Source organism: Syngnathus typhle, linkage group LG12 (assembly GCF_033458585.1).
Source record: "Syngnathus typhle isolate RoL2023-S1 ecotype Sweden linkage group LG12, RoL_Styp_1.0, whole genome shotgun sequence".
Taxonomy (NCBI): domain Eukaryota; kingdom Metazoa; phylum Chordata; class Actinopteri; order Syngnathiformes; family Syngnathidae; genus Syngnathus; species Syngnathus typhle.
Genome location: NC_083749.1, coordinates 8,074,235 through 8,100,553, shown reverse-complemented (window position 1 = coordinate 8,100,553; position 26,319 = coordinate 8,074,235). Strand labels below are relative to the sequence as shown.

Below are 26,319 nucleotides of genomic sequence, written 5' to 3'. Positions count from 1 at the left end.
CAGACCTCACTTAAAATGACCATGACTCACAAGCCTATCAGTGAACAGACAGGCTCCGTGTCTGGTTGGATGCCCCCCAGAGACAACCAATCAGAGCTCAGGAGAAGCAGGACGGAAGAGCAGCTCTGCTTAGTGCAGGTTTGGTGCCCGCTGCGGCTAAAGTGTGGGAGGCTCAGCGTGGCACAGGCTCAGATCAATCATTGTGTGTGTATGTGTGTGCGTGTATTTGTGTGTGTGTGTGTTCAGTGAGTTCTTTAAAGAGTCAAGATTGGCAGATTAAAATCAATCTCAACCTTCCACCTCACTTATAATCCATCTGTGATTTTTTTTTATCTAGTTTTACATTTGAAAGTTCGACCTGCATCAGCATGGATTGTGGTTGAATTCTGAGGTATTTTATTAATAACAATCTACTTAATTCTGGGAAAAGCAGTGTCATGTTTTAGTTTGGTTTCGAATTATCCTCGTTTTGCAAAATGTGGGCAGAAAATGGTATCAACAGTTTGTGAGCTTTAACTGCTGCCAAACTGAATTTTTTTTCCAAATGATCACAGAAACAAGGTCCATCTTAGGTCAAGTTGCGTTTTAAGACAAGGCAAGAGTTTTTACCCACACTAATAATGTTTGTGGTCCCAGTTACTTACATGTGTGTCTTGCCAGGGAATAATTAGAAGAACCGCCACTTGTTGGTCCAAAGCCTTCGGGGACCTGCCCGGCCCGAGTACGTGCTGCGCCTTTTGGAGGTTCAATCTCGGCCCCAAACTCTGCCCCGATGACACCCAGCAACACGATGGCGGTGGCCTGTTTCCGGCGCTCCTCGTATGAGTTGGAGATCTTCTTGGCATTTGGTGGAAGGTTTGAGAGGCACCCTTTTGCACAGAGACAAAGAGAAGCATTTCAAGGAAAAGAAAGCCTACAGGTACAACTTAAATTCTGTAATTCTTTTCACTCTGAAGTTTGTTAAAAATCATGAATCAACATGAAGCTGATAACGAAATGGAATACAATGGTTCTACTGTCAAGGCATTGAACATTGCTTACAACCAATCAAATGCAAGCATACACCTATTTGCTCAACTGAAATCATTTTGTCACAGTGCATGGATACACAATCATTCTTAGGGCTTTTTCTTCTTTTTGACACATGCAATAAGACACACTTTGGCCACTTCTATCTATTGAGTATTTGTGCTTGTTCCTACTGTGTTCGCAAACACCTACCAAGAATCTTGTGAGTATGTGTGTACTGTACCTAAAAGGACCTGCACAACGGGGAACAGCAGCAGCAGCCTCATGAAGAGTGTGTGTGTGGCAAAATCACAGCAGGAGATGAGAGCTCCTTACACACATGGTTAAAAAGCTCACATGGCCAATAAGAGCAACATATAAATTGCGTGTGTGTGTGTGTAGGTGTGTAAGCCATGCCATGTGTGGGTGAGAGAGAGAATCAAATTGAGTGAGAGAGAGAAAGAGTGGATGCAATTGCCTATTACCACCAACACGCATGATTTTTATTTCTGATTCTCCCCATCTTTGGGTGAGTGAGCAAATCACTGCAACTAATTTATATCGCAGGGAACAAAGCGCCTGCTAACCACACCCACCCACACGCCACCCTCCCTTCCCACGCTAGCAGCAGGAGGTTGTAAAATGAACATACAAAGAGAGAGGTAGTCCCTGCCGTGCGGTCTTGCTGGTTACTTTTGAGATTTGTTAACGTTGCATGATTCTGGCAACTATTTATCATAACGCATAGATCACAATGATATTATGAATTTTCAATGGCAGTTGTGATTTCACACAGTGGAGTAGAAAACATGGATTTGGCAAACAGCATGTGTGTATTCAGTTGCAAACGAAACAGGACTTGGAACAGGGCATTGAGTAGAAATTGGTGGCACTGTCATACACCAGATGCAATAAATTTCGCTATGTCAACAACTCCACACAAAGGTCGGGTCGGGTGACAACTAATGCAAAAGCATGTGAAGTTAAATGACTAAATCAAACATAATTTCCTTCAAGGTCAAATTTCTGATACAGCTCGAGTAATATTCCCATTGTTTGTTAGTTACTAAATTTTTTAGAACCTCCGAATCCCCTTCCCCCATATTTTCATACTATATCCTGGTGGTCTTTATAATGAGATTGCTAAAAGGCCAGCTGTCATTTGGAAGAAGGCCCAGCGGCTGGCTCTGATAAATGGATTACAGATGGCATCCATTCCCTGGGCCAGACTGGGCCAGTTGATAACAGAATTACAGATAGACTTCCAACCACAATCACAAAAAAAGTTGATTTACAGAAAGGAAAAAAGTTATGGCAGAATATATTAAAGGTTTGATGACATTATATATTTAAAGGTACTGTGTGTAATTCACGAAAACATGCAGTTGTCAAATTAATAGAATAAAAAAATATATATATATATATAAAATAGTGCTTTTTTTATTTGCTCAAAATATCCCGTGATACTGTCTGACTGAACAGGTGCAAACTTTATTTGTTAAACTACACAATTAAAATGTACATTGAGACTTTCTTTTGTGTGCCCTCGTAAGATTAAAATCGGTGCTAAACTTGACAGTTGGGTCAGTCGTAGTCATTTTAAAGAAAAGAAAAAAAATTTTGATCATGTGAAAGCTTTTTTTTTTTCTTAAGAGTGGCAGATGATCTGAATGTCATTTATGAAATGAGATGTCCGCGGACAGTTGTTGGGGGACTTTCATCCTACCTGCGGCCTCTCGACCGGTGTGGAAGGAATGACTGATTTTTGAAGGCCATCGATCTCCTTCCTTCACGACTGAAAGATCCATTATAATGACATTGTATCTAAATCGTATTTCTTGGTCAACCTGCTCCCAAACTTAACCCAATAAAGTAAAGAGGGGCACGAACAAGCTCTCCTCTCCGCTCGCCTACGTTTGGCTAAATCGTCAATGGATTGGAATGACAAAAAAAAACAACATCTGACTAAATAACATTACCCTTAAAAGAAAGAAAATAACTTAATGCAACAATATTTTTTTAAGGTCAGACGGACAGAGAACATGAGGGAGGCAAGTTAAGGAATGGCACAATGGATGAATGGAGGAAAATCCAGAAAAGAATGGCACAAGTAGTAGAAGTGGCTTTTTGGGGAAAAATATATATTTTTAACATGACTATAATTTTGGACTACAAGTTACACTTATTTTTCATAGTTTCGCAGCTCTGGCAACAAAGCAAGGGCGGCTGTATATTAAAATGTGAATAAACAAGTTGAGGTAATTCAGTCAAATTGGACTAATGATAAATATTTACGTAATGCTATGTATACAAAATACCAATTATACATGATTTGTGGACATATTACAATAACAACTAAATTATCTTCCTTTTGGGGGAATCCTGCTAACAAGCTTACTAAACCCCACTTCAAAAGCGGTAACCCTATCAACCTTCAATCCTACGTCATGGCTCTGCATCTATTGGTAATCAATATGAGGCTGGTAAAACTTGATCACTCGGGACTCAGGGAAGGGGATCAATATCAGCAGGAAACCGATGTGAGAACGAAAGCAGCTAAAAGGAGAAAGCAAACAGTAGAAAGAGTAGTACATGGAAAATATTCTGGAAAAGAAAGAATAATCGAGAGAAAATTCCTTTAAATAGAAGTGTACTCCAGTTATGGAATATATTGGTGGTCAAGGATACTCGCCGTCCTTAGAGTGAATGTCAGGGGACAGTAAAGCTCGGGCAATAATTGAAAACACAATTAAGATGATAAAGAAAAGAGGCACAGAAAAGACAATTGGAAATCTTAAAGTGGTCATTGTCCTTCGAACTTGCCTAAGCCGGTCTAAAGGTTAACTGCATTTCATTGTCTTAGAACTGACAGACAAGAATCTGTGCTCACAAGAAACCCCAACTATGAAGGGAAGAGGCGGTGTTCGATTATGATGCGGGGGTCATGGGTGACATTGAGCTACTCAGAACAACTTATAGACTCGTAAGTAAAGGAAACACGGTTCTATCACTAATGAGTTTTAAACAGGAATAATCGAAAACAAGTCGATTAGTGACACTGCAAAAATGAAAACATGGTCGACATGTTGGGGGAGAAAAACATCTGATTAATTTAGTAATCCCAGACTTTTCCAATGGTGTCTTATCTTTGAGTTAAATAGTAATGATGTGCACTCTGCCTTCCACTTCTCCCCTGTGCAAAACATAAGTTGACTTAAACTTGCCAGAGATTTATTATTATCTTGTCATCAATAACGGACACCAATCTTCTCACCCAGTAAAAATCCTACTTTCATCATTTGCCATTCTTTTCTTTTTTTTTCATGTGTTCCCTATTGTATACAAATACGTGCGCGCACACACGTCATACGGGTGAATGAACATAGTGATAGCGTTCACATAATGGGGGATGGGTAAATCGAATGTGATTGTGTGCATTTGTGCAAGAAGCCATGAATGGGTCGGATAAGGAAGCAATGGTTGTGTTGTGTGTGTGTGTGTGTTGTGGAGTACAGAAAAGTGTTGTGGGGGATGTGTTAAGTGACTGACGAGCAGCTTACTCATGGGCTTAATCATGAATATAGCAAGTCATGAAATTGGCCAATTGACATGTTAAGTGACTGCAAAGCTCAAATGGCTCAGAGGCTATTTGAGACAAATTCCAAACATAGTATGTGACCCTATGAGAAAAATTAATTACCCCAATTATTGTTATGATTGTTATTATTGTGATTACCCAATGACACTTATTTATGATACCACTACGCTCCACTAGGGGCAATAATGCGTAACTGGAATAGTAACAATGCAACACATTAACAAACGTATTTTTTCGAACCATAACTTTAGTCTAAAATATGTCCGGTCCCATGGAGCGGCATGTACCTCAAATGTGTAAAAACCATGCAAACCCAATCATCAGAAACAATGAAGAGGGTTTAGAGTCAGCACTCAGAACATTCATCTCATCGTAGATTAAATCTGTGCTGAAGAGAAATGTGATCTGACCCAAACAACCTCCAGGCTATGATATTAGATTAGCAGGGGAGGCTAGCGTTTCGGCTAACCCAATCACAACTAGGCTAATGACACAGAGGTGAGGGTCAGCCTGACTTTTCACCTTTGACCTCTATCTGTGCTGTCGCAAACCCTCTCGAGAGGGGGGTGAAAGGTGGAAGCTGGAAAACAAAAGATGAGTTGAGAAAAGAAAGGCCAATTTCTTCCTTTTCACTTTGTTTTTTGTTTGGATTGGTGTAGAAGTGATACCTTGTAAACAGAATGCCGCCCAGAAAAAAAAAGTGAATATAATTATGATCGAATTGAAATATCAATAGATTTTCAGGTATTTGTTAATATATTGATATATATGATGTTCTTGGGTGTCAGACATGGGGTGATGAGGTGTTGTGTAAGGGAGACAGACCTTTGACCTCCTTGAGGTAACACCCATCAACAGAAACGGAGACATGATGCCCTCAGTTTGTGGTGGCTGCATTTAGTTTAGTGTGAAGAAACTACTGATATTATGGTTTAAATCATTTTGTTACATTATGAAATATCGACATTATACAATTAGTCTTGAAATCATTCAAAATACAAAACAGAAACCAATTGGTATAATATAAATACACGAATGGCTAAATGCAGAACACAGGTTCACACACTATTCGGCCGCTTTTAACCACGTCACTTTGAATGACTCAAAATATGTTTTGGTGTTAGATGCCTTACTTTCCGTCAGGATGCACGACCATTTAGATCCAATTTCTAATATGCACATACATTTTTAATGCATGTTGATGGTTCCCGTCAGAAAAAAGTTAATAATAATAAAAGGCACTTCACATGCAGTGCGAAAGCCCGCAGCAATGCCACTGATTCTAATTACATCACTTGCTACTGTTGGGGAACGACGATAGCACAATGACAAGACAAGTGTGTGTGTGTTTCTGGGGGATAGAAGAGTAGACTCAGGTGCCGTGGTAACAGCCCAAAGCCAAGTAATTCTGTCGCTGTCAACACCATTCTTTGCCATGCTTGTCTTCTTTTCCTAGTGACTTCTTTTTTTTCTAGTTTCTGTTGCTCTCAAGCAGGATTTTCCCTTTCGTTGTCTTTTTAACACGTTTTTCACCTCTAATTTCCTTTTCTACAAGCATCTTGTAGTATATAATAATAATAATAATACATATTATTTGCATGATTGCCTTTCTCTTCTTGCAAGCAGTTCCACACAATGGTGAATTCAGTGTTCAATGAAAACAAATATTACACGTTGGGACAGTATGATTTTGGAAAGACAAGACGAAAGTTTGCAGAGTTTTCCTCAACAGAAGACTTAGCCATGCTTGGAGTTTGAACAATTTTAAAGATTTAATGCTGCACAGAAAATGAAAAATACTGCTGTCAATAGAGGGAAAAAAATAAAAATGACCAGTGTGAAATGACAAATTGTTAGCTGTGTACGTAATATTGATTAGTCTGGTAGAAGGATGGGAAGAGAAGTAGAAGGGAAGGAAGCTGGGAGGGTAAAGGTGTCAAACCATTTTTTAAATAAGTTAATAAGGCTGGATGAATGTGGCTATTAGTGTATAAGAAAAATTTACACGTTATAAGAGAACTTGAATTTGTGTAAAATGATAAATTTAGACGTGTCTATATTTGTAAGTAAATAATGTGCAATTGATTGTATGGTGGCAGAATGGATGCTTGACAGTCTAAGATGTTTCTGTTTTAAATTTGGGCTGTAGAAGAAATTATGTTTAACCAATAATGTAACGACCACACACATTTTATTTTGTATAATACAAAAAAAAATACAACCACCCCCCAAACAAAAACTGTAATATGACTAGCATTAAGGATACAGAAAATGTTTACTGGCTGCTTTAAAATAGTTAGCGGATAAGACAGACAAAAATCAAAACTGTTAAAGAAATGTTAAATGGCCAAAACAATGCGTGAAGTTTTGTAAAGATATGTTAAAATGAAATTATACTGTTATACTTTTCTAACCAGATTTTTTATAGGGAATCAAACAGAAGTGTTCCCCAAATAGGCATTGTGAGGTACAGTACTTTGTGTTAATGTTAAATAGGATTTCGTACCTGCAGTGATGTCATCATCCGTCGTATCCATTTCCTCCTCGGGAGCCTTGACCTCAAGTGGTTGAGCTTCAGGAGGAGGTGGGGCTGGAGTTGAGGGTTCAGTGGATGTGCCGGCTAGAAGATAGAGCCACGCCTAATTAAAATGCATAGGTCTGAATTTTCACAATTTGCGTGGCCGTTAGTATTCTCATCACAACAGGTTTCACATTGATCCTTATTGTCCTGGTTAAGTAGCTAATAAAGGTTTATTGGACCTTCTCGTTATCAAGAGAATTAATAGAAACACACACGGGTACAAACACACGTGCTACACTTAGTGCCTTCATTAAACCCTTATCGCTCCATTGCCAATTAACAGTGCTTTTCATTAGCCAGGCTAATGAATGATTATTCCCGAATGAATGGAGTGACAAAAGGTAATTGAACTGATGCTAGGCTAATCTATGGTTAAATAGATTCATTAATGAAATCCAAACAGGCACTCATGCAAGAAAATAATCATCATTCCTATTTGTTAATTTGGGAAAAATGAGATAAACAGGGTAGATAAGTATGAATAGTTAAAAAAAATACACCACAAAAGCGTTATCGCACCCAAAAGAAAGCAACACAGTCAATTAGAGCTGAAGAGACAATGCCTAGTCATCTCCATGTGATCACATTAAATGCATTATTAGAAAAAATTACACCTTTTTTTTAATTACAGTGATTCATCCAAGTTAACATTCGGCTTCGTACTCCGATTAACCTGCTGACGCGCACTGTTGGCTATTTTCCATTAGCACTTTGCAAAGCTTTGTATCACAAACATGTCTACAAACTGACACGAAGCTGCTACACAAACCGTGATGCATACATTTCAGTGATAAAAAAGTAATTGGACTTAATTAAAACGCAATTGTTCCGCTGTGATGGATATGAAGGCAGAGGAATGCTTTTGCATTGATAGAACACTTGCTGAATTCAATTAGATGGACCGGACAGGAAACACATGGTGCATGGCAGGCACACCACAACCCTGAACAAGGCCAGGGAAATCATGTTGCACATTTTAGGAGCACAAATGAAGTAAAAGCTGATCTACTAACCATGCATTTTTTGTGTGTTGCAAGCAAACTGATAAATTTACCATGTGCAATGTGATTCAATAGACTCGTGCTGGCTGATTTTTCAGCTTTATATAATATAAAATGTTGTTATATTATACTTTAGTTCATTTTATTAGCGGGTTTTAATTTATATATTTTTTTCACATTTTATGTTATAGTAATTTATTGTTTTATACTTTAGTTTACTTTAAATTATTTGATTTTTAATTGCATTTTTAATTGTATCACTTTATTTAGTTTTTTTATTTTATTGGGATTTCATGTGATTAACCAGAGGACAGAGTGAGATGGGAACGATTGATCTGCTATGGCGACCCCAAACGAGAGCAGCCGAAAGAAGAACCATCAAAGTGTCACATAAATGTGAAATGGCAGGAAAATGATACATGTTTTTTAAAATGTGTATCTAAGTCAATCTATAAAATCTTGGCTGTAGTAGATAGTCCTTGGGTAAGCAATGTTATGATGAATGTGAAATTGGCACTTATTGGAGGTCTAGTAAAATGTATTTAGCTAGTTTCTTCAGCAAGAGAATTTAATTCATCTGATATACAGAACCACTTGCCACTGGGACTTCCACACCATTACTTTCACATCGCTACAAAACGCATCCAAGCGGGCCTATGATCTATAAGTCAGCTACTGGAGAATGAAAGAGTTGAAACCCGCTGCGGGAGAAAGAAGAAGGGGGTGCTTGGTACAACGGAGGATTGAAGGTGGGAGGGGGTTAGGACGGATGGGAGGGGAGAGGGAGAAGAAGGTATTCTGGCTTGCTCCAAGGTCAAGCTTGTCATGTCAGCCATGACACATAGCTCCCAGCATGCCTTGTTAACCTCTTGGACCTTTTCCTCCTACTCTATTGTGTCTGTTGCTCTCGCTTCCTCTATTCAAAACGCACTTCCTTTCTGTAAATTTATAGTTGATCAATTCCACTCTATTATGATGTATAGCCATTTCATGATCTGGACTCACTGATACTCTATTTTTTTTTACTTATAAAAGTTTCCTCAGACTGCCCAATTTTATATGAACACACAAAAGGAGGACATATGGGCAAACGCCAAGAGCAGCAGGTGGGTGGGGGGGGAAACAAAACGCACAACCCGATGTGAAATATTCTTACGGAAAGGGCGTGGTGATTACTATTCAGTGATCAAAGAAACAGATGGCACACACACAGTTCTGAGGGCCAAATTGCATGTGTGCATGAGCGTGTAGGTGTGAATAATGCTGGTGATTTCACTTAATGAAGTGAGTGGGATTATTGGTGGTTACTTGAGGTTAACTCCATCCCCCTGCTCCACCTCTCTTGGGCTACCGTTCCATACTCTTCTGTCGTATTCGCCTGCAGTGCCAGAATCCATCCACCTCCAAGATTTAGCCTTTACATGCAATTTTATTATATTTCTTTATAGCGTGTCTGGCTAGCAAGAGTTGACATTGACCACCATTCCTCAATACTAAAAGCTAACGGATGAGTGCAGGTGTTTTGCTTCAAACATCAGCCATGCACTGCAAAGATGGAGGAGGCACGGAAAGCTAAGGGTTGAGTGGAGGTCACTGTATGTGGAGGCCTGGAGGCCAACTATAAGAAAGACTTGTGTATTACAGATTATCAATTAGATGTGCCAACAATATCAGAGACCTGCAACTCTACTTATTATTAAAGTCATGCTATACAATAACCAGAGTAATCATCCTAAAGAAACCTATTTCGGATGATATTCAACAAAGTCGACGGATATATATAAATGTTAATATTGACCGGCAAGTTTCATGTGAGGGTCGATCAAAAAGTGTTGAGAAACAAAATATCGGGATCTTAAATTAACAGCTGCCTGCACTGTATAATAATTAATTGACTTCCTCACGTAAACCCAGATTTGCAGGACCGGAAGAACCCACCTTATTTTTTGTCTGTCAGTCTTTTTGTGCTGTGCATAGATCAAATTCAGTGACCCTATAACCTCACTCTATCTTGCTCTCTGTGTTCCCTCCCCCATCTGTCCTCCCTCTTCCCCTGGGGTCACCCCTCCATCACTTCTCTACCTCCCCCGCCTGCAGTACTTCTGTGGTAACACAACACTGACCGGTACCCATTTCCATGGCAACTGTTCCCCTGAGAACCCCCCCAGCATCCTCCACAACTACAAGGCAACTCCAGGAAACAGATACACATGCAGGCATGGTATTTTAGAAGGCTGCTTCTAGTAAAAGAAGGTGCAGATCCACCTTTCTTCCCATCATAAGGTCTAACTATAGACAGAGGGGAAGAGTGCAAGGGGAACCTGAGAGAAAGAAACAGCTGGATAGTGAAAAGTGCGGCAAAAAGACTGCGTTATAGTTAAAGTAGTAGGCGCTATTAAAAGTTAAACCAATCATAAAAAATAGAAAACAATCAATAAAATTGCAGTTGCATTGTTCATTTGAATCATATATTGTTATAAATATTTTTTTAATGTCATGTAAAGCCAGTTACATATACATAAACATATATTTTTATCATCATCATCATGAATGCCATATAATGTCTGAGTACTTACGGGAGCTGACTGTGTCCACATATTGAGGCAGGTAAGGAGCCCACAAATCAATGGTGTCCTTACGTCCCGATTGGCTGATCCTTCTCAACTCGGCTAGCAGTAAAGCTTGGGCTGCTTCACGCACCTACGAAAAAGTATAGACATTTCACTTGGTGTGAAAATTGAGGCACCTTTACGTTTTTGCAAAGTTTTTAAAGTGGAGCCTTGTGTTAAGAAACTCACTTTTTAAACTATCCATCCATCCATCCATTTTCTGTACCGCTTAGTCCCCACTGGGGTCGCGGGCGTGCTGGAGCCTATCCCAGCTGTCATCGGGCAGTAGGCGGGGGACACCCTGAACCGGTTGCCAGCCAATCGCAGGGCACACAGAGACAAACAACCATTTGCACTCGCACTCACACCTAGGGACAATTTGGAGTGTTCAATCGGCCTACCAAGCATGTTTTTGGGATGTGGGAGGAAACCGGAGTGCCCGGAGAAAACCCACGCGGGCCCGGGGAGAACATGCAAACTCCACACAGGGAGGGCCGGAGGTGGAATCGAACCCGCACCCTCTTAACTGCGAGGCGGACGTGCTACCCTAAACCAGTGCTTCTCAAATAGTGGGGCGCGCCCCCCTTGGGGGGCGCCGTGCTATACCTGGGGGGGCGCGTGTGACCCTGGGGAACAGGCTTTTTTTTTTGCAGTACTAGAATAAAGTGTAATTGCGCATCTTCCCAGCAGGGGGCAGTGGCGCGCTCATTGTTACTTCTGTGACGTTTGCGACAGTGCAACATTTTACGACTTACAAGACAAGTTAGGATAGTCACGGTGGGGAGGGGGGGGCGCGAATAGTTTTCTTCTTGCTAAGGGGGGGCGTAACAGAAAATAATTGAGAAGCACTGCCCTAAACTAACATAAAAAAAACGTGGTAACTATTTATTGATCATTAAGGGTAATACTAGCTAACCAAGATTCCAACTCTCTATGTTATGCAATATCCATATTAGAAACTTTTTTTGTATTTTTGTTCAAAACTTTGTGTTTCACCTCTAGACAGCGGTCTTGCCATCTCCTTGCCAGCATCTCTAGTAGTGGAGGTCTAAACTTATCCAAGCCCAAGAGATCAGGGAGCATGACACAGTGCATAGCTGCCAGCTGGCTCCAGCCTGCATATACATACAAGGCAATTTCATGGAATTTTTACTGGCAAATGTTAGGAAAGAAAAAAAAAAAAGCATCAAATGAGCAGAACTTTGTTCATATATTGTCCGATTTTTTACATCGCTCTATTATCAGACAAGACAGATGTTAGACTTACCGAATACTTAAAACAAAAAAATACATTTTGATTGAAAATGTATTTTTTTTTTCAATTTTTTACAACATTCGCTCGTACCAACTATGAAACAAAGACCAGACGAGAAAATGGAAATCTCAAGAATTGGCTGGCAACCGGTTCAGGGTTGTCCCCTGCCTACTGCCCGATGACGCTGGGATAGGCTTCAGCACATCCGCGACCCCCGTGGGGACTAAGCGGTACAGAAAATGGATGGATGGACGGATGGAAATCTCAAGAAAGGCTGAGATTTGCATGTGTATCCATGTGAAAATAACTTACCTGTTAACAAAAAAACTATTCTAGTAAAATCACTTTAGACTGAATTGCTATTTATTTATTTATTTTAAATAATGCCCCCCCTAGCAACAACTCGCATTTTCTTGTGGAAAACGGTGACTGGCAATACATCCCTGCTTATACAAGCATTTTGAATGTTTTTTTCCCGTAATTCAATTATAACGGGTGTCAAATATTTGCAAATATATCCGGACCCTATGTCCTCAAATAGTGGGAATCCACATTATAGCTATAGTATCATTCAAAAATGCTATAATAAAGAAAATGACCAGCTTAAAGTTACATCAATTAATGTTTTTTTTGGCTCTGAGCACCACCGCAAAAGATTTGGAATTAGATGCTTCTCAACTTTCATCACACCTTTGAAGGTATAAACATCCAAATCAGAAGAATGTTGTAGAAAATAATTTGTAAATATGCTTCTCACTTTTTCATGGACCTAAAGTAATGGAAGATTATTAAAAATCATAAAACACATTTTCACGTTTTAAAGCTTGTTGCAAATCAATTGCCATTCAATTACAGCCAGAAGTCTGGAACGCACAGACCACCAGATGCTGGATTTCATCCGTGGTGATACTCTGCCAGGCCTCTACCGCAAGTGAAATGCATGCTCAATCCAATGCAGGTCAGGTGATTGACCTGGCCATTACGTAACATGGCACATCGAAGCAAGGCGCCTGTCTATGTGTGGCAGTGTACTGTGGTTGAAGTGCCAACAAAACATCTCATGTGTGGGAGGCAGAGTACTACTGCAAATTGAAAAACGAGATATTACTTGATAAAATTAAAACACTTAGATGCCGATGAACGGAGCACGTTCATTTAGTTGGCCGAGTTGTATTTTGCCCATGTCAATGAAGCACTGCTCAAGGAAAAGGATATAATACGCAACAGCCTGGATTGCTAAGTAAGTCTGCAATTGCTTCTGCTGGCGGTGTCTGATTAAAAAAACAACAAGCATGCAAACTGAGCAAAAAAAAGAAGCAGAAAAGATCAACACATGCAAAAGACAGAAAGAGAAATATCACAGGACAACAGTAACACTGCACATGAACACCTAGACAAAACAAAAGACAAAACCCCGGTCAACGGGGACAATGGTCAATGCACTCTCAGATGAATAATTTTGGTTTGCAAGTTCCACAATGAAGGGAATTTGAAAACAGTAGCCTACAAATATTTGAACTATTTATTAGTCACGTCTTTTGATCGCTGTTCAACTGAGTGAACTGAAAGTGAATTGAACACATGTATAACAGACAAATAGGTAGACATACAGCGCTGGAGACCTAAACAGTGCTAAAGACAAGGGGGGAAATGACCTACATGGACACTCGAGAAAAGCGGGAAGAGCAAGGTAAAAGTCAAGACTAAGGCATGAGAAACAAAAACATGAACAGTAATAGACGATTGGAAACTTATTCTGGGGATGTCACAAACTAATAACACAAAGACAGAAAAATCCAAATGAAACCAATCATGACATTATAATTTCAAAAATAAAACTACATATGAGGGGGAATACAGACATCAGAAAAGGAATGGAATGGAGCAGGTAATATAGGAGAGGAAGAAAAGGATCTCCGAGGATAAGTGGGTGAATAAAGAACAGCAGGGCGGTAAGATTCCCTTGAAGCTGAACTCATCGGTTCAGTCGGTACCTTCATTGACTGAAGGGAAGCTATGAGAAGCAGGACCTGGGCTGGGGGAGCCAGGGGCCCTCTGAGAAAGAACCCCAGGGGCCCCCTTGGGCCCAGCAGTTGTAGCGCTAGCAGAAACGTTGGTGCTGGCTGTGCTGGCTACCGCAGCTTGTGAAAGGAAGAAAAGGAGAAAAATAGTAAAGAGTGAAGGAAGACGTTAGAATGTTTAACTGTATAGTACATACACACAGAGAACATGGAAGGGTGGGGGGAGAGAAGCTATCAAGTAGCAGGGAAGAATATTATACACTCAATTACAAAACAACCGCAAAAGAAAAGAATGGAAGCAAGCAAATTATAAAACATTGAAATAAAATCAGTTGATTGGGTATGGGGGGGTACAAAGTACAAAGCAAGGTGCAAAAAGTCAGGTTCCGGGATGTTTGAGAATATTGTATATTTCTCGATTAAAATATGATTAGGTCATCTTCAGCATATGACGAAATAAAGAAGTAATAAAAACAAACCACAGAGTACAATTTGTTGTAGGAGAAATAAGTGATGTAACAGAAAACAGAAAGGAAAATAGATATATTGTGTCACTTTGGAGATGAAGACTGGCCAAATCAGAACAAATAAAAGACTGTAAATATCTTGGATAATAAAGCAGACTGGGGCTAGCATTTCATTGCCACGCAAAAACTTGAATCAAGAAAACCAATACAGCAGTGCATTTACAAAAGTTTACCACAAACAGACCAACTATGTTAAATTGATGAGTTTTCATCAGGTATTTACTGAACGTTATGTTTATGTCATACACACTGACCAAATGGATTGATTCAAATAATTAAGTCAGTTTCCGAAATATATAATCCGTCAAATCCAACTTTCACGAAACTTGATGAGTCAAAACAATAAATAAAGGCTTGTGGTTTTAACAAAACACATTATGTTTCCCGACATAGTTAATGCAAGGGCTGCACGCTATTTGTAAAAAATAATAAAAACAGAATACACAGCATTTTTTTTTTTTTATACAGAACCACTCTTTCTGAGAACCACCCATAAAACACTTACTGACAATACTGTAATGTGATTTTCAAATGCTGCTGTAGATAACACAGGGGGAAAATACCATCACATTCATCGTTGTTGAAGAGACTAAACATAAGAATATAGAAAGCTGCACATATTAAAAACAGATCAAATGAAAGTGCCGTGAATAAAACACAAAGAACGATAGTGCTTCTTACGCATTTTTTTTTTCTCCAGAGCAGGCAACAGGCTATGCAGCCATGCAGGTGACATATAAAGAAACAAAAACAATGAAATAAACCATCAAATGCATTAAGTATAACTAACAGTGAGCAGTTTACCAAAAAAAAAAAAAGCACTGTTCTTTGCTTATCTCCTGTATTGATGCAGGATTTTAGGGATCTATCTTTTCGCTCCATAGGGAGATTGTGAGCAGCTATTAGTGCACAACACACACACCTGGTTAAAGTAGACTGAGGAGAGGTCATGGCCAATGAGTCCCCCTGAATGGACATGAATAGATGGAGTGTGGCGCCAATCAGCCCACACGCTTGTCACGCTTCACCCCCATTACAGCATGACAACAGCACAGTCCCCCATTCCCTCCCACTGAGAACAAGTGTGCCGTCCAAGACAAGTGTGTGTATAAACAAATGTGCAGGTATTGTGTTTGATAAGTGTGCGAGCGTGTAACGCAGATGGTGACAGATGGTTACAGTGTCGCCTACGGTGAACCCAAACAAGTTTCAATATTTCCTTTAGATGTGAAGTCAGTGAATCTCTGTTTTTTGTCACTCTGCCTTTCAGTAAAAATATTCTCCTTATATTACATTGACACATATTTCTCATTTTTGTTGTCATACTTTTGATAGTGTAAACCAATATTGTTTGTAGAGGTATAATCGTAAACAATTCAATGTAAATAGATGAACAATACTAGAGCTCATCTATTTAGAAATAGTTTTGATTAGTGTTTGACAGTGTGTTAAAGAAATAAAATTATTTTTGTAAAAACTTCCTCATTAAGAACAATTCATCTTTTTTTTTAGTTAATTAATTTTATAAATACAATTAGCACTTTTAAATGAGACAGTAGCATTTGATGCTGAAAAACAGCATTGAAACAATTATTTTTTAAGAAGCTTGAACTCCAGCTGTTAGACCTCTACCATGTCAAAAATGACAAAAGAGTCCTTTAAAAGACCCACTGAACAAGAAAACACCAGCAGCTTCCTTCTGTGATATATATTTTTTTAAGTCTCTGCGGGACTTATTGCCAGTAGGCTACATTATGAGCCCCCGCCTCTCTCCCAATGTCCCCGCATGGGCCCCATGGGTGTGTGAAGCAAGCACCCCCTCCTTTTGTAGTTACCTTGTTTGATCTGAGCTTGTAGCGCCGGGTTGGAGGGCTGAGGGGGTGTGGCCGGCATCCTACGAGGACTCTCCGGGGTTCCTCCTGGTCTGGGAGGCCTGGAGGAGAAATCACAAAGACAAGGCATGAAATATTAAAGGCTCGGACAGGAGAAAGGTGGAAGAGCACAAAAAAAACCACAAACACAAAAGGGCATTTGTATGCTCACTCTGTTGAATTTTTAAGTAAAGGCACAATCCTGTGTCTGAGCATACCACGGGAAATTCACTTTTAGAGAGACACAAATATCCAAAAAGACAATTGACAAAGCAGGTTGCACGGATCTCATTAATGCACATAAATAGTGCCGTAAAAAACATATGAACCAAATTTATACATCAATGTAAAATAAATTAATAAACAAAGTCATTGAAAGTCATTAATATAAATTAATTACCAGTATAATAGTAATGTGACAAAGAGGATACAATACAGGTCACAAAATCTGTTAGTGTAAATACGCAGTTTCGCAACTCCTATTGGGATCTTAGAAAATCAGGCCCTTGGAGACTGGCTGGGATTAATCTACAGAAATGTTATCATAGAAATATCATTTGATGTGTGCCATTCCATTTAATTTGTGTGTTTTTTCCTCTACCGGGGCATTTTTATGTGTAGGGTTGATGAAATTGCCTAGTTGTGTTCCAGCAGGTAGACCACGACCATTAGCGTTACATTTTTTTTACAGCACAATGAGAGCTCAAGCAGCTTCACGCAAACTCTGACTGAATGAATACGCAGCCTCCTGTGCTTGTATACTATCAATTCAGTGTCTTGGCAAGAGAGCGAAGACATTTATTTTTCCTTCTGCAATTTCATCAATGGAGTAGACTGGGTGCTTGCTGGATTTAGATGCAACTCCCACCCAGAGCATAGGAGACAGCGCTGCCTCTGAGAGCCTCATTTGATTCTGTATTTCTTACCTGGCTGGTGCCTTTTTCATGTGCTCGCCGACAAATGTGGCATTGGTCATGCCCATCAAAGTGTTGGCCAGAGAAATAACGGACAGGAGGTGCTGCGTAGTGACCGCCCTTGACACACCGTATGTCCCCTTGCCAACAATGTCTGACAATGTCAGCTTCCGGCCTGTTGCAAGCGACAACTGCCGCAGCAAAGACTCCTGACAAATGGAGGATGAGAAATTAACCAAAGGCAGAGATGATGGCAAAAGCGGGTCAAGGCATACCCTCAAATTGGGTGAACGCTTGTTAGAAAGAAAAATCAGCTTTGGAATTTGCATATGTGTTGGAATCATTAATCAATCATACACATTGATCCATACCTTGAAGGTGGGCAGCATGAGAGACATGTGACCACCTCTTGAGATGAGGCCAAAAGAGATGGGGCAGTGTGGTCTGAGCATGCCAAGTCTCTCTAGACAGATCCCGTCCAGCTGCTCGTTGAGACCCCAAGCATGCAAGCAGGACATGAAGAGTTTGGCTGTGTCCATTGTCAGATTGTACTCCAGAAGACTCAGAGACTTTGACTTCTCCTCGCGTCTCCTCATCTCCTCCTCCTCTTCTTCATCTTCATCCAGCAGGTGCTCCTTGATGGTCTCCTTCATTGTCTCCTTTACCTATTTTTTTGTCAAAAAATGTCCACACAAGTGTTAAAATATAGAAGCCATAGTTACTAATAAATGTGAATTGTTGGGTGTTTTTGCCTGACCTGCTTGAAAATCTTGTTGGCAAGGAAAGCGCCTCCCTTGTCGGCCCCGGCCTGGCTTTTCTGGAGTGTCTCAGGGGACACCAGCATGGGATTCGGCCTCTGAGCTTCTTCTGTCAGCAACTGGATGATCACTGCTTCCACGTCAAAGAACAATACATGCATGTCAGGGTCCGTGAGGTTGGTCTTCATTGACTGGACCACCAGTGCATTGTGGGAGTATTTGGGCAGGTTCCCCTAAAAGTTAGGAAGAATGGTGAAAAATGTAAATCAGAATTAGAGTGCATTGTAATTAATTTTCTTTAAACCACTCCGAAAATAAATCAATTAACACAGACACCTTTTACATTAAGTTTTGAGGAGAAAATAATCATAACTGACTCAGCAGAATGCGCACAATTATTAATCAGTTAAATCATCTATCTTACAGTTGTTACGAATGAAAGTGTATATTTAAAAACTCATACATTTTAGAATAATTATTTTAGGAAGAAAAACTGAATATAAATAAAACAGCATTCTCCTTCTGGCACTTGTGTCAATGTCAGTTAGTTCAAGTGGATGAACATTGCCATCTAAAGGTCAAGGACGCCACTGCACACAAGCTATATAATAAAATGTACAGATTAACGCACAGGGTGTATTTTTAATTTTTCTTCCCACACAGAAATCCGAAGAAATCCTTTTGTGGTTGTGCGTATCAAATAATACGTGCGTAATTTACCATAGTGCAGTCATGCCATTTTCCTCATGACACCCTTAAATTAGTTTCCACACAAATCCTCACAATTTTCATGTATCAAAATAATGATTTACAGATTATTTTTTAAAATGCATTAATTAGCCAGTCTGACTTTGATAAATTGATTATTAATTCAAATTGAAACTCTTTCTTTTTACATTGCAGGAACTTGCAGACCTACACATAGTATGTCATGACATCCTCTGACTTCTGTATAGGTGGGATTTAGAATTAATTACTTCTCAAAAATAATTTGGGAATGGCTCTATTACCCTGTGGAGTCCTTCTGACACACAGCAGAAACAGAAAACATCCAAAAGGACAATTATTTTCAAAGAGTATGTAAGTAGCGCTGTGATAACTGGATATAAGGGTTGCAATCTAATCACGGTAACTTTAAATGTAAAAAAAAAAAAAAAAAAAAAAAGAGTATGACAAGTATGACATGTAAATTAAGACGTTGAAAAAAAAATCTAATCCAAACCGAGACCTCAAAATACAATTGAACATAAAACATTACTACGAGAGCACACAAGATATTCATGACTACTTGCTTAGTCGCTCTTTCTCAATTTTCAGTTCAAGTCCGACCAACTCAGAATCTATGTTGACGAGATTAATTGAACTATGACCATTGACTTTGTAGCAAGCTCATAATCAAGATTTACGCACCCAAATTTCAATATGACCCACGCATGTACCACCTAATAAATCACGTCTATTGGACAGTGACGGAGTAGTAAAACAACAAATCAACCTTAAATAGATTAAACACAGAAAAGAAAAAAAAAAAAAAATCTTATTTTGATTTTTTTTTTCCTCACTAGGGCAATACTTTATCTCCTTGAAACAAAAACAAAACAAAAACAAGGTTCAGCAGAAACGCCAGAGGACAAACTCAAAGTCACGTATTGACTTTCTTACACCTGACTACAAGCTGTAACTGTAAACACAGATGATGGCTTGCAGCTGACTGGGTGTAGTGTTTGTGTTGATAGTATGACATTTCATGGTCATTATCTTTCATCACACACGGCAGGGGAGTATAGAAAGCCACTCACGCAGGGGATGGATACAAGAGAAATAACCCTAGGGTAGGAGGAAACAAAAAAATAATAAAAATAACAGTGATGTATTTGTAATGCAGTTGTTGTGCGTTGGCCTTTTCAAGAGCTGTGATTATGAGGCAATACGAGGAAAACCGCTCAAATAAAACACGATGGGTGAAATATATAAAAATATACCAAGCAAAAGGTATGTGAAGGACAAGCATGAATGCTAAAATTTTATTCAACAACTTCAGGGTCAACGATAAAAGAATTGTAGGTCGGGTTTGAATTTAGATGATTCCGCTTTTGGTTGTTTGATTTGGTTTTGGTTTCTAACGAATCTCGAGCTTGAAAAAGAAAGAAGCTAATTAGTTATTTTGGGACAAATCGTACAAACTTCTCTCTTCTATGACTTCATGTTATTTTGTTTTACTTTATAGAAGGATTTGCAAATCTTTGTACTCTCCTTTTATTTCAGACAATGTCAAAACTTCATCTTCAAGTGGGGTTTGTACATTGTGCAAAAGCATATTTATATTTATGTCTAATTCAATAAATGTATTGATAACCTTAACATGTCCTAAATCAATGGTTCCCAAACTTTTGCAGGCTGGCGCCCCCTTGGCTCCCCAGTGAATTCCTAGCGCCCACAAATGTGTATTTCACAAATAAAACAAAATTTAGTAAACCAATTTATTTATTAGCAGTTTTAACTGTTTCAGCAACATAGAATGGTAAATAAACATTCCACCAGTAACCTTCATTGTCTCACACTTAATATTAGTGAGATGGATGTGCTTGGTGCAGGGACATAAGCTTCTCAACATCAGGCTGGAACTCACTAAGAAGAAGTCGTAGATCCCCGCGGTCAGTAATTTTCAGTCGTTTTTGTTTTCAGTCAAACAAACGTCGACTTCGGACTGCCGCCCCCCTACCGCCCCTTTCTTCCTCACCGCGCCCCTGTACCGCCCACTTTGGGAACCACTGTCCTAAATAATGAGGAGATCTAAAAAGATTGCAGAGCGTATTGTATATACAAACACACTTTGAGCAATGCTATTAGGTGCTGCAAAAAAGGTAAGCATTTAATTTTCTTTTTTGGGTTGAAACAAGACTAAAAGATTGTCTCAGCATTCTAACAATAACTAGACAACAGATACTTGTCTAATTAAATTTCCATACAATGCTTACTTCCTAGATCCTACACTGCAGTAACTTCATTGAAATATGACTTTACCTTGTCAGCATTGTCTGCCGCCAGCAGGTTGGTGGCAAGTGTTTGTAGTTTGTGCTGAGCCATGTTCTTGAGTGCCGCCAGGCTCCGGCGAGTCATTGCCTGCTTCAGGTTCACTGCCGAATGGCTCAAGGCATCGACGGTGGCCGGAGCCAGCTCATCACAGGCATTGAGGATCTCTACGGCTGTTATACCCATCACACAGCGGTCCAAGGCTCCTGCAAACATTAACGGATCAGATAGTGAGCAAGTTAGGAGACCTGGGAAGCTTAACAGAACATTAAAATGATAAGAGGACGCTTGTTGCAGGTTAATTTACCATCATGTTCCGTTGTAGGGACACACACTTTGTGTTTGTTGTTTATCTTTCAATCACCTCATTCACCAGCTCTTATCACCGTATTTTTATCAGTACCAAGTATTTTGCACCGCCCAGACCTTGGTTTTATAATACTCACTCCCATCACCTACTGTCTTCAATGTGGTGCAGGTCACAGTTATCACTGGCTGCACTTACAAAAGAGAGAGGTTTAGAGGAGACCCCATTAGCTGCAGACAGACCTGATATCGGGATTGGCTCTAAGTATTGAGTGAGAAGACAAGTGGCACCATTATCCTGTGCGCGTGTGTGTCAGAGAGAGAGCGAGTGTCTGATAGTGTGTGTTTTTGTGTAGACTCAGGCATCAGACGTGTAATGGTGCCATGGCGCACACACACACTTTTTTTCCGACAGCGCTTTGGCTCTCTTTCTTTCTTTTTCACATACACATAGTGTACACATGCGCTTTTTCTCATTCGCTGTCTCATACACACTCTTTAATTTCACACTCAGTTACCCTGCAATCGCTCAACACTACAGCTCACTCAGGCCCCAAACACGCACACATACGTACATGTACACACTCACGCACACAGGGATATCATTTTATAGCTGCATTCAAACCAATTTTACATTTGTACATCTTAAATAGTATGTTAAACTAAGATAATTTGCTAGCTACATTAGTAATAACATTAGGTCTAATTTTGTATAATAATTGTATATACTATATAGTATATATGTATGTATATACTATGTATATACTATAATGTACAATTGCGTCGGAATATATATTAAATTTATCATATGCTTTGGAATTAGCTGACATCTGAGCGATTACTGCACTAAAGTAATCATTTAAAATTTCATTAGCAGAGAAGTTGCCACCTAATCAATGCAAACACAGTGTTCCGCCACTGTATTGCAGTTTATTGCTCACTGCTCTACTATACCCAAGAGATTGTTTTAATGGGTATTTACAGTACAGTATACAGAGAAGTCCAAATTCAGACTTGCGGTCCTTATGTTGTAATTAGAGAATTGTGCGAGCGAGACAGAAAATGCCCTAAAAAAAAATACTCGTGTGTTAATAAGTTTGTTTTCATAAGTGTAAATATGCTTCAATTTTCATTTATTTTGGTGGAGTCTGGCCCCCGCAATAAAAGGGAGTTCACAGTTTGACAACTCTCACCTGTATCCATCTGCCAGACATAAACAGAGCCATCAGAGCATCCAACAACAAGGTAGTCATCAGCAGGGCGCCACTTGATGACCTGGATTGGAAACAAGTGCCGCGATGCAAGCATAATGCACTTCCTTTCCCTAAGACTGAGCAGGCCAACCGAGTGGTCACTGGCAACGGAGCAGACACAGTGTTGCACCCGAGTCTGCAGAGAAAACAAGGCCAAAGATTTTTCAATAATGGACAAACATCTTTTTTTTTTCCAATACCACATTCCTGCACTGTTAGTGATGTGGTGATGCTGATTCCTTTTAGGTAAACAGCACAGGTTTGTACCCAGCCAATTCCAGAACCACGCTCAAATAAAAAACAAATGTGCCAAACAAATCACTTCATGACTACAAACTGTGTAAACCAAAAGTTTTCAACCTTAATATTGTGTATAGACTTCATTCGATCCTTGCTGACTTGAACCAGGGGCAGAAACTGGACTGGTTATGTTATTTTAACTCATTCGGTACCAAACATTTTCATAACTTTGGAGGGGGTGGGGGGGTATATAAGTAAGTACCTGGGATTGAATGTGTGAAGTCTGTAAAAACATATATATCTTTGGGAATGAATGACTGTTAAATGGGCTTCATGACTAGGCACTGAACCAGTGCCAACTGCATGAAAGCCCTCTATTTGAAAAATGTCACTACCAATGATCTTCAATCTATCAAAACATTCATTTTAAAATCAAACAAAAGTGTGCGGGCAATAAGGCAGTAGAAATCCCAAACCAAAAAAGATCTTGAAAGACAAAGTCACTTGAAGCGGGACTCACGCTGCAATTTTCTGGTGGGACAATGAGCTGGGTGATCTCTCCTCCATGGACACAGAATATGTGCTTCATCTCTCCAGTGAAAATGTCCCACACAATGACAGAGAAGTCGACCCCACCCGACACCAAAGAGCGCTGGTCGTAGCGGGGCGATATCTGGTATGGATACAGGACGCACGTCACCTTATTCCTGTGACCTCGTAGAGTACGATGGGGTGGCCATCCTGCAGAAAACATGCAAATAAATCTTACAAAGGTGGAGCGTTGCTTTTCCTAAAAAAAAAAAAAAATCTGTCCTTGGCAAAGGTTTGCCATCAATTCTGTCATTTTAATACAGTGCGAGCAGTCCACCCCCTCCCAAAAAAGATCTCTTCTTTCACCTCTCCGAAGCATGTGTTCTCCTTGCAGCAACTGAACGATAGCAGTTTGAGTAGCCGGAACCAAAATAATGCTGCCATCTTCTCTTCCACACACTAGTCGACCCTGGGAGGGGATGTAGACGCTAGCAGTCACCTGAAGAAGGAAAGCACGTGCATTTTAAGGAGCAAACAGAACCTAACACTCGATCATATATTTAAATTTCAGAATCCTGTATGAAAAAAAACATTCCCGCACTGGGTCCAACCTTAATGGGTTCCTCTTTGTTGGGCAGAATGCTGAGCTGGTCAATGATACCAGAAGAAACAGGCATCAATTTATTAAATGCCTCCTGGAGACTGATGGTGGATGAGACTTGCAAGTCTACAGAGAGGAAGATATACAGACAGACGTTATAAAATAATTTGAAGTTGCTAATTCAATTGTGTAGAGCAAGGAATCTCAGATTATGGTTCCGGGACACACAGGAGTGCTCCGGCAAAAGCATAGGGGGGTTCTTCAAAATTTATTTGGAAAAAACTATTGACATTTTCAACTACCGTATTTTCCGGACTATGAGGCGCACCTAAAAACCTAAAACGTTCTCAAAAGCCGACAGTGCGCCTTATAGTCCAGTGCGCCTTATATATGGAACAAGTTACTAAATTTAAACTGGCCCGAAGCATTGTGTCATGAAATCAATCAAAAGTGGCCCGCTGAAGACCATGAATTATGAATCAAAAAGACTATGGATCATTATTTTGTGATTATAAAGTAATTTGTTGCGTCTGAAGTTGAAATAAAAAAGATAAAATGGAGAATGATTGCCTTTGGATCTGATGCATTAATGGTGCGCCTGATAGTCCGGTGTGCCTTATATAAAGTTTTAAAATGGGCCATTCATTGAAGGTGCGCCTTATAGTCCGGTGCGCTTTATAGTCCAGAAAATACGGTACAAATAAATTATTTTCTATTGTTTTCTGAGTTTTTGAGACAGCTTCTACTTGCATTTATTTCCATTAAATCCGAATAGCCTCTCAGAGCTGTTGTTTGGATGTGAACTCGCTCCCACTCTCATACATCTGCATGTTCAGGTGTAGTTTCGATGTTTCATTCGTCCTTACCTGCAGGAGTTGACAGTGGCCGTGGAGGGGAAGAGTCCGGGATGCTCCACAAAGACAGTCTGCCTGCAGAGTCTCCCTGGATCAGTAGCTTGTGGAAAGGCTCCCGTCGACCAAAAAAGAAGCAAGTCACAGGAGGACATATCAGGAGCTGGAAAGTAACAGAAGTTAGAGACATGTGACCAATCAGACAATTAACTTGTGTTGATCAATAAAGCTCAATAACTGACCTGATTGTCTGTTAGATTCTCTATGGTGTAGATCAGTGGCGGGACTGAGCCTTCTTTTTTGCCCACATCACTTCGGAAATGCACACTAGCAGGGAGACAGCTGGAAAAACAGATGGAGATTAAAATAAAAAGGGAGGTAAAACTTTTTTTTTTATCTATATTGGCCTTTTATGTGATTTTCTGGTCGACGATGATGTAGATGATGATGAAGTTGGGTTGATTGCAAATATACCTGGCTGGTAAATTATAGATGTGACTCCAGCCGTCTTCAGTCCAGATGATGACTTTGTCTGCTGCAATGAACTCTCCTCCAGCCCAGGCCTTGTCATTGTCACTGGCCACGGAGCAGAGCAGTGAATAGTCTCCTGCATCAAAAACCTGACCAACAAAAAGATATTTGGGATTCGATTTAAGGCTAAATGATGTTTTTCCTCCACTAATCCGCATGATCAACACTTTGTTTAGAGGGGCATCTCTTACCCTCCAGAACTTGGAGCAGACCACCAGCAGGCTGCTCTGAGTGAACGTACAGAAGGAAATACTCCGACAACCCTGACAGTAAATGGGTTTGGACTCTTCTTCAAACACCGGGTCCAGGTCCTGAGAGTACATTTTTTTATTTTTCATGAATATCTTTATGATGATATGTTTTTGTATACATAAAATAAGGGATTTCCACTTTCTGAATGAACAACCACACCTACCTGCATCCTGTTGACCTCTGCTGTGATGATCCAGACTTTTAAAATGCCTGTTACTGCCACTGCCACAACTGTGTCCTCTGGAGAAAAAAACTCAATCGGTCATCATGCAAGTTTGGATCTCTATAAAGATACAACCAATGTGTAGTACTGTAATTCTAATCTGCTGTGTAAATTACATTTTTGCATGCAAATTAAATCAATTACTAACAGTCCTAGTAAACATTTGCAAATGATGACCAATTACAAACATTAGAAAATGTAGTTCAAGGAAGTGTTACAATCAAAAACAAATTTTGCATGATTAAAGTGCAAAGTCTTGCAACACAGATAGAGTGAGCAGGAAGTAAAACCACCTGCCGAATAATTTGAACAACTCTCCGTAACCTTATAAAAAAAAAACACTGCAAATTCGCAC

The 26,319-nt window shown here is 39.8% G+C and overlaps 1 protein-coding gene across 2 annotated transcripts in view; it reads right to left on the bottom strand.

Annotated features, from left to right (window-relative positions):
- LOC133163432 (WD repeat-containing protein 7) overlaps positions 1-26,319 on the bottom strand; it is a 42,550-nt gene that overhangs the window by 13,126 nt on the left and 3,105 nt on the right. The window contains exons 6-23 of one of the 2 annotated variants that reach the window (XM_061293328.1): positions 25,905-25,981; positions 25,681-25,800; positions 25,433-25,578; positions 25,201-25,300; positions 24,974-25,121; positions 24,118-24,233; positions 23,873-24,005; positions 23,496-23,716; positions 22,676-22,871; positions 21,168-21,382; positions 18,143-18,376; positions 17,757-18,050; positions 17,398-17,594; positions 16,436-16,533; positions 11,794-11,912; positions 10,765-10,888; positions 7,113-7,226; positions 645-869 (exon numbers count right to left, since the gene is read on the bottom strand). In XM_061293328.1, the coding sequence (XP_061149312.1) occupies positions 645-869; positions 7,113-7,226; positions 10,765-10,888; positions 11,794-11,912; positions 16,436-16,533; positions 17,398-17,594; positions 17,757-18,050; positions 18,143-18,376; positions 21,168-21,382; positions 22,676-22,871; positions 23,496-23,716; positions 23,873-24,005; positions 24,118-24,233; positions 24,974-25,121; positions 25,201-25,300; positions 25,433-25,578; positions 25,681-25,800; positions 25,905-25,981 (2,877 nt within the window). Of the gene's footprint in view, positions 1-644; positions 870-7,112; positions 7,227-10,764; positions 10,889-11,793; positions 11,913-16,435; positions 16,534-17,397; positions 17,595-17,756; positions 18,051-18,142; positions 18,377-21,167; positions 21,383-22,675; positions 22,872-23,495; positions 23,717-23,872; positions 24,006-24,117; positions 24,234-24,973; positions 25,122-25,200; positions 25,301-25,432; positions 25,579-25,680; positions 25,801-25,904; positions 26,025-26,319 lie in introns of both variants that reach the window. The other variant, XM_061293329.1, reaches the window with a different exon arrangement.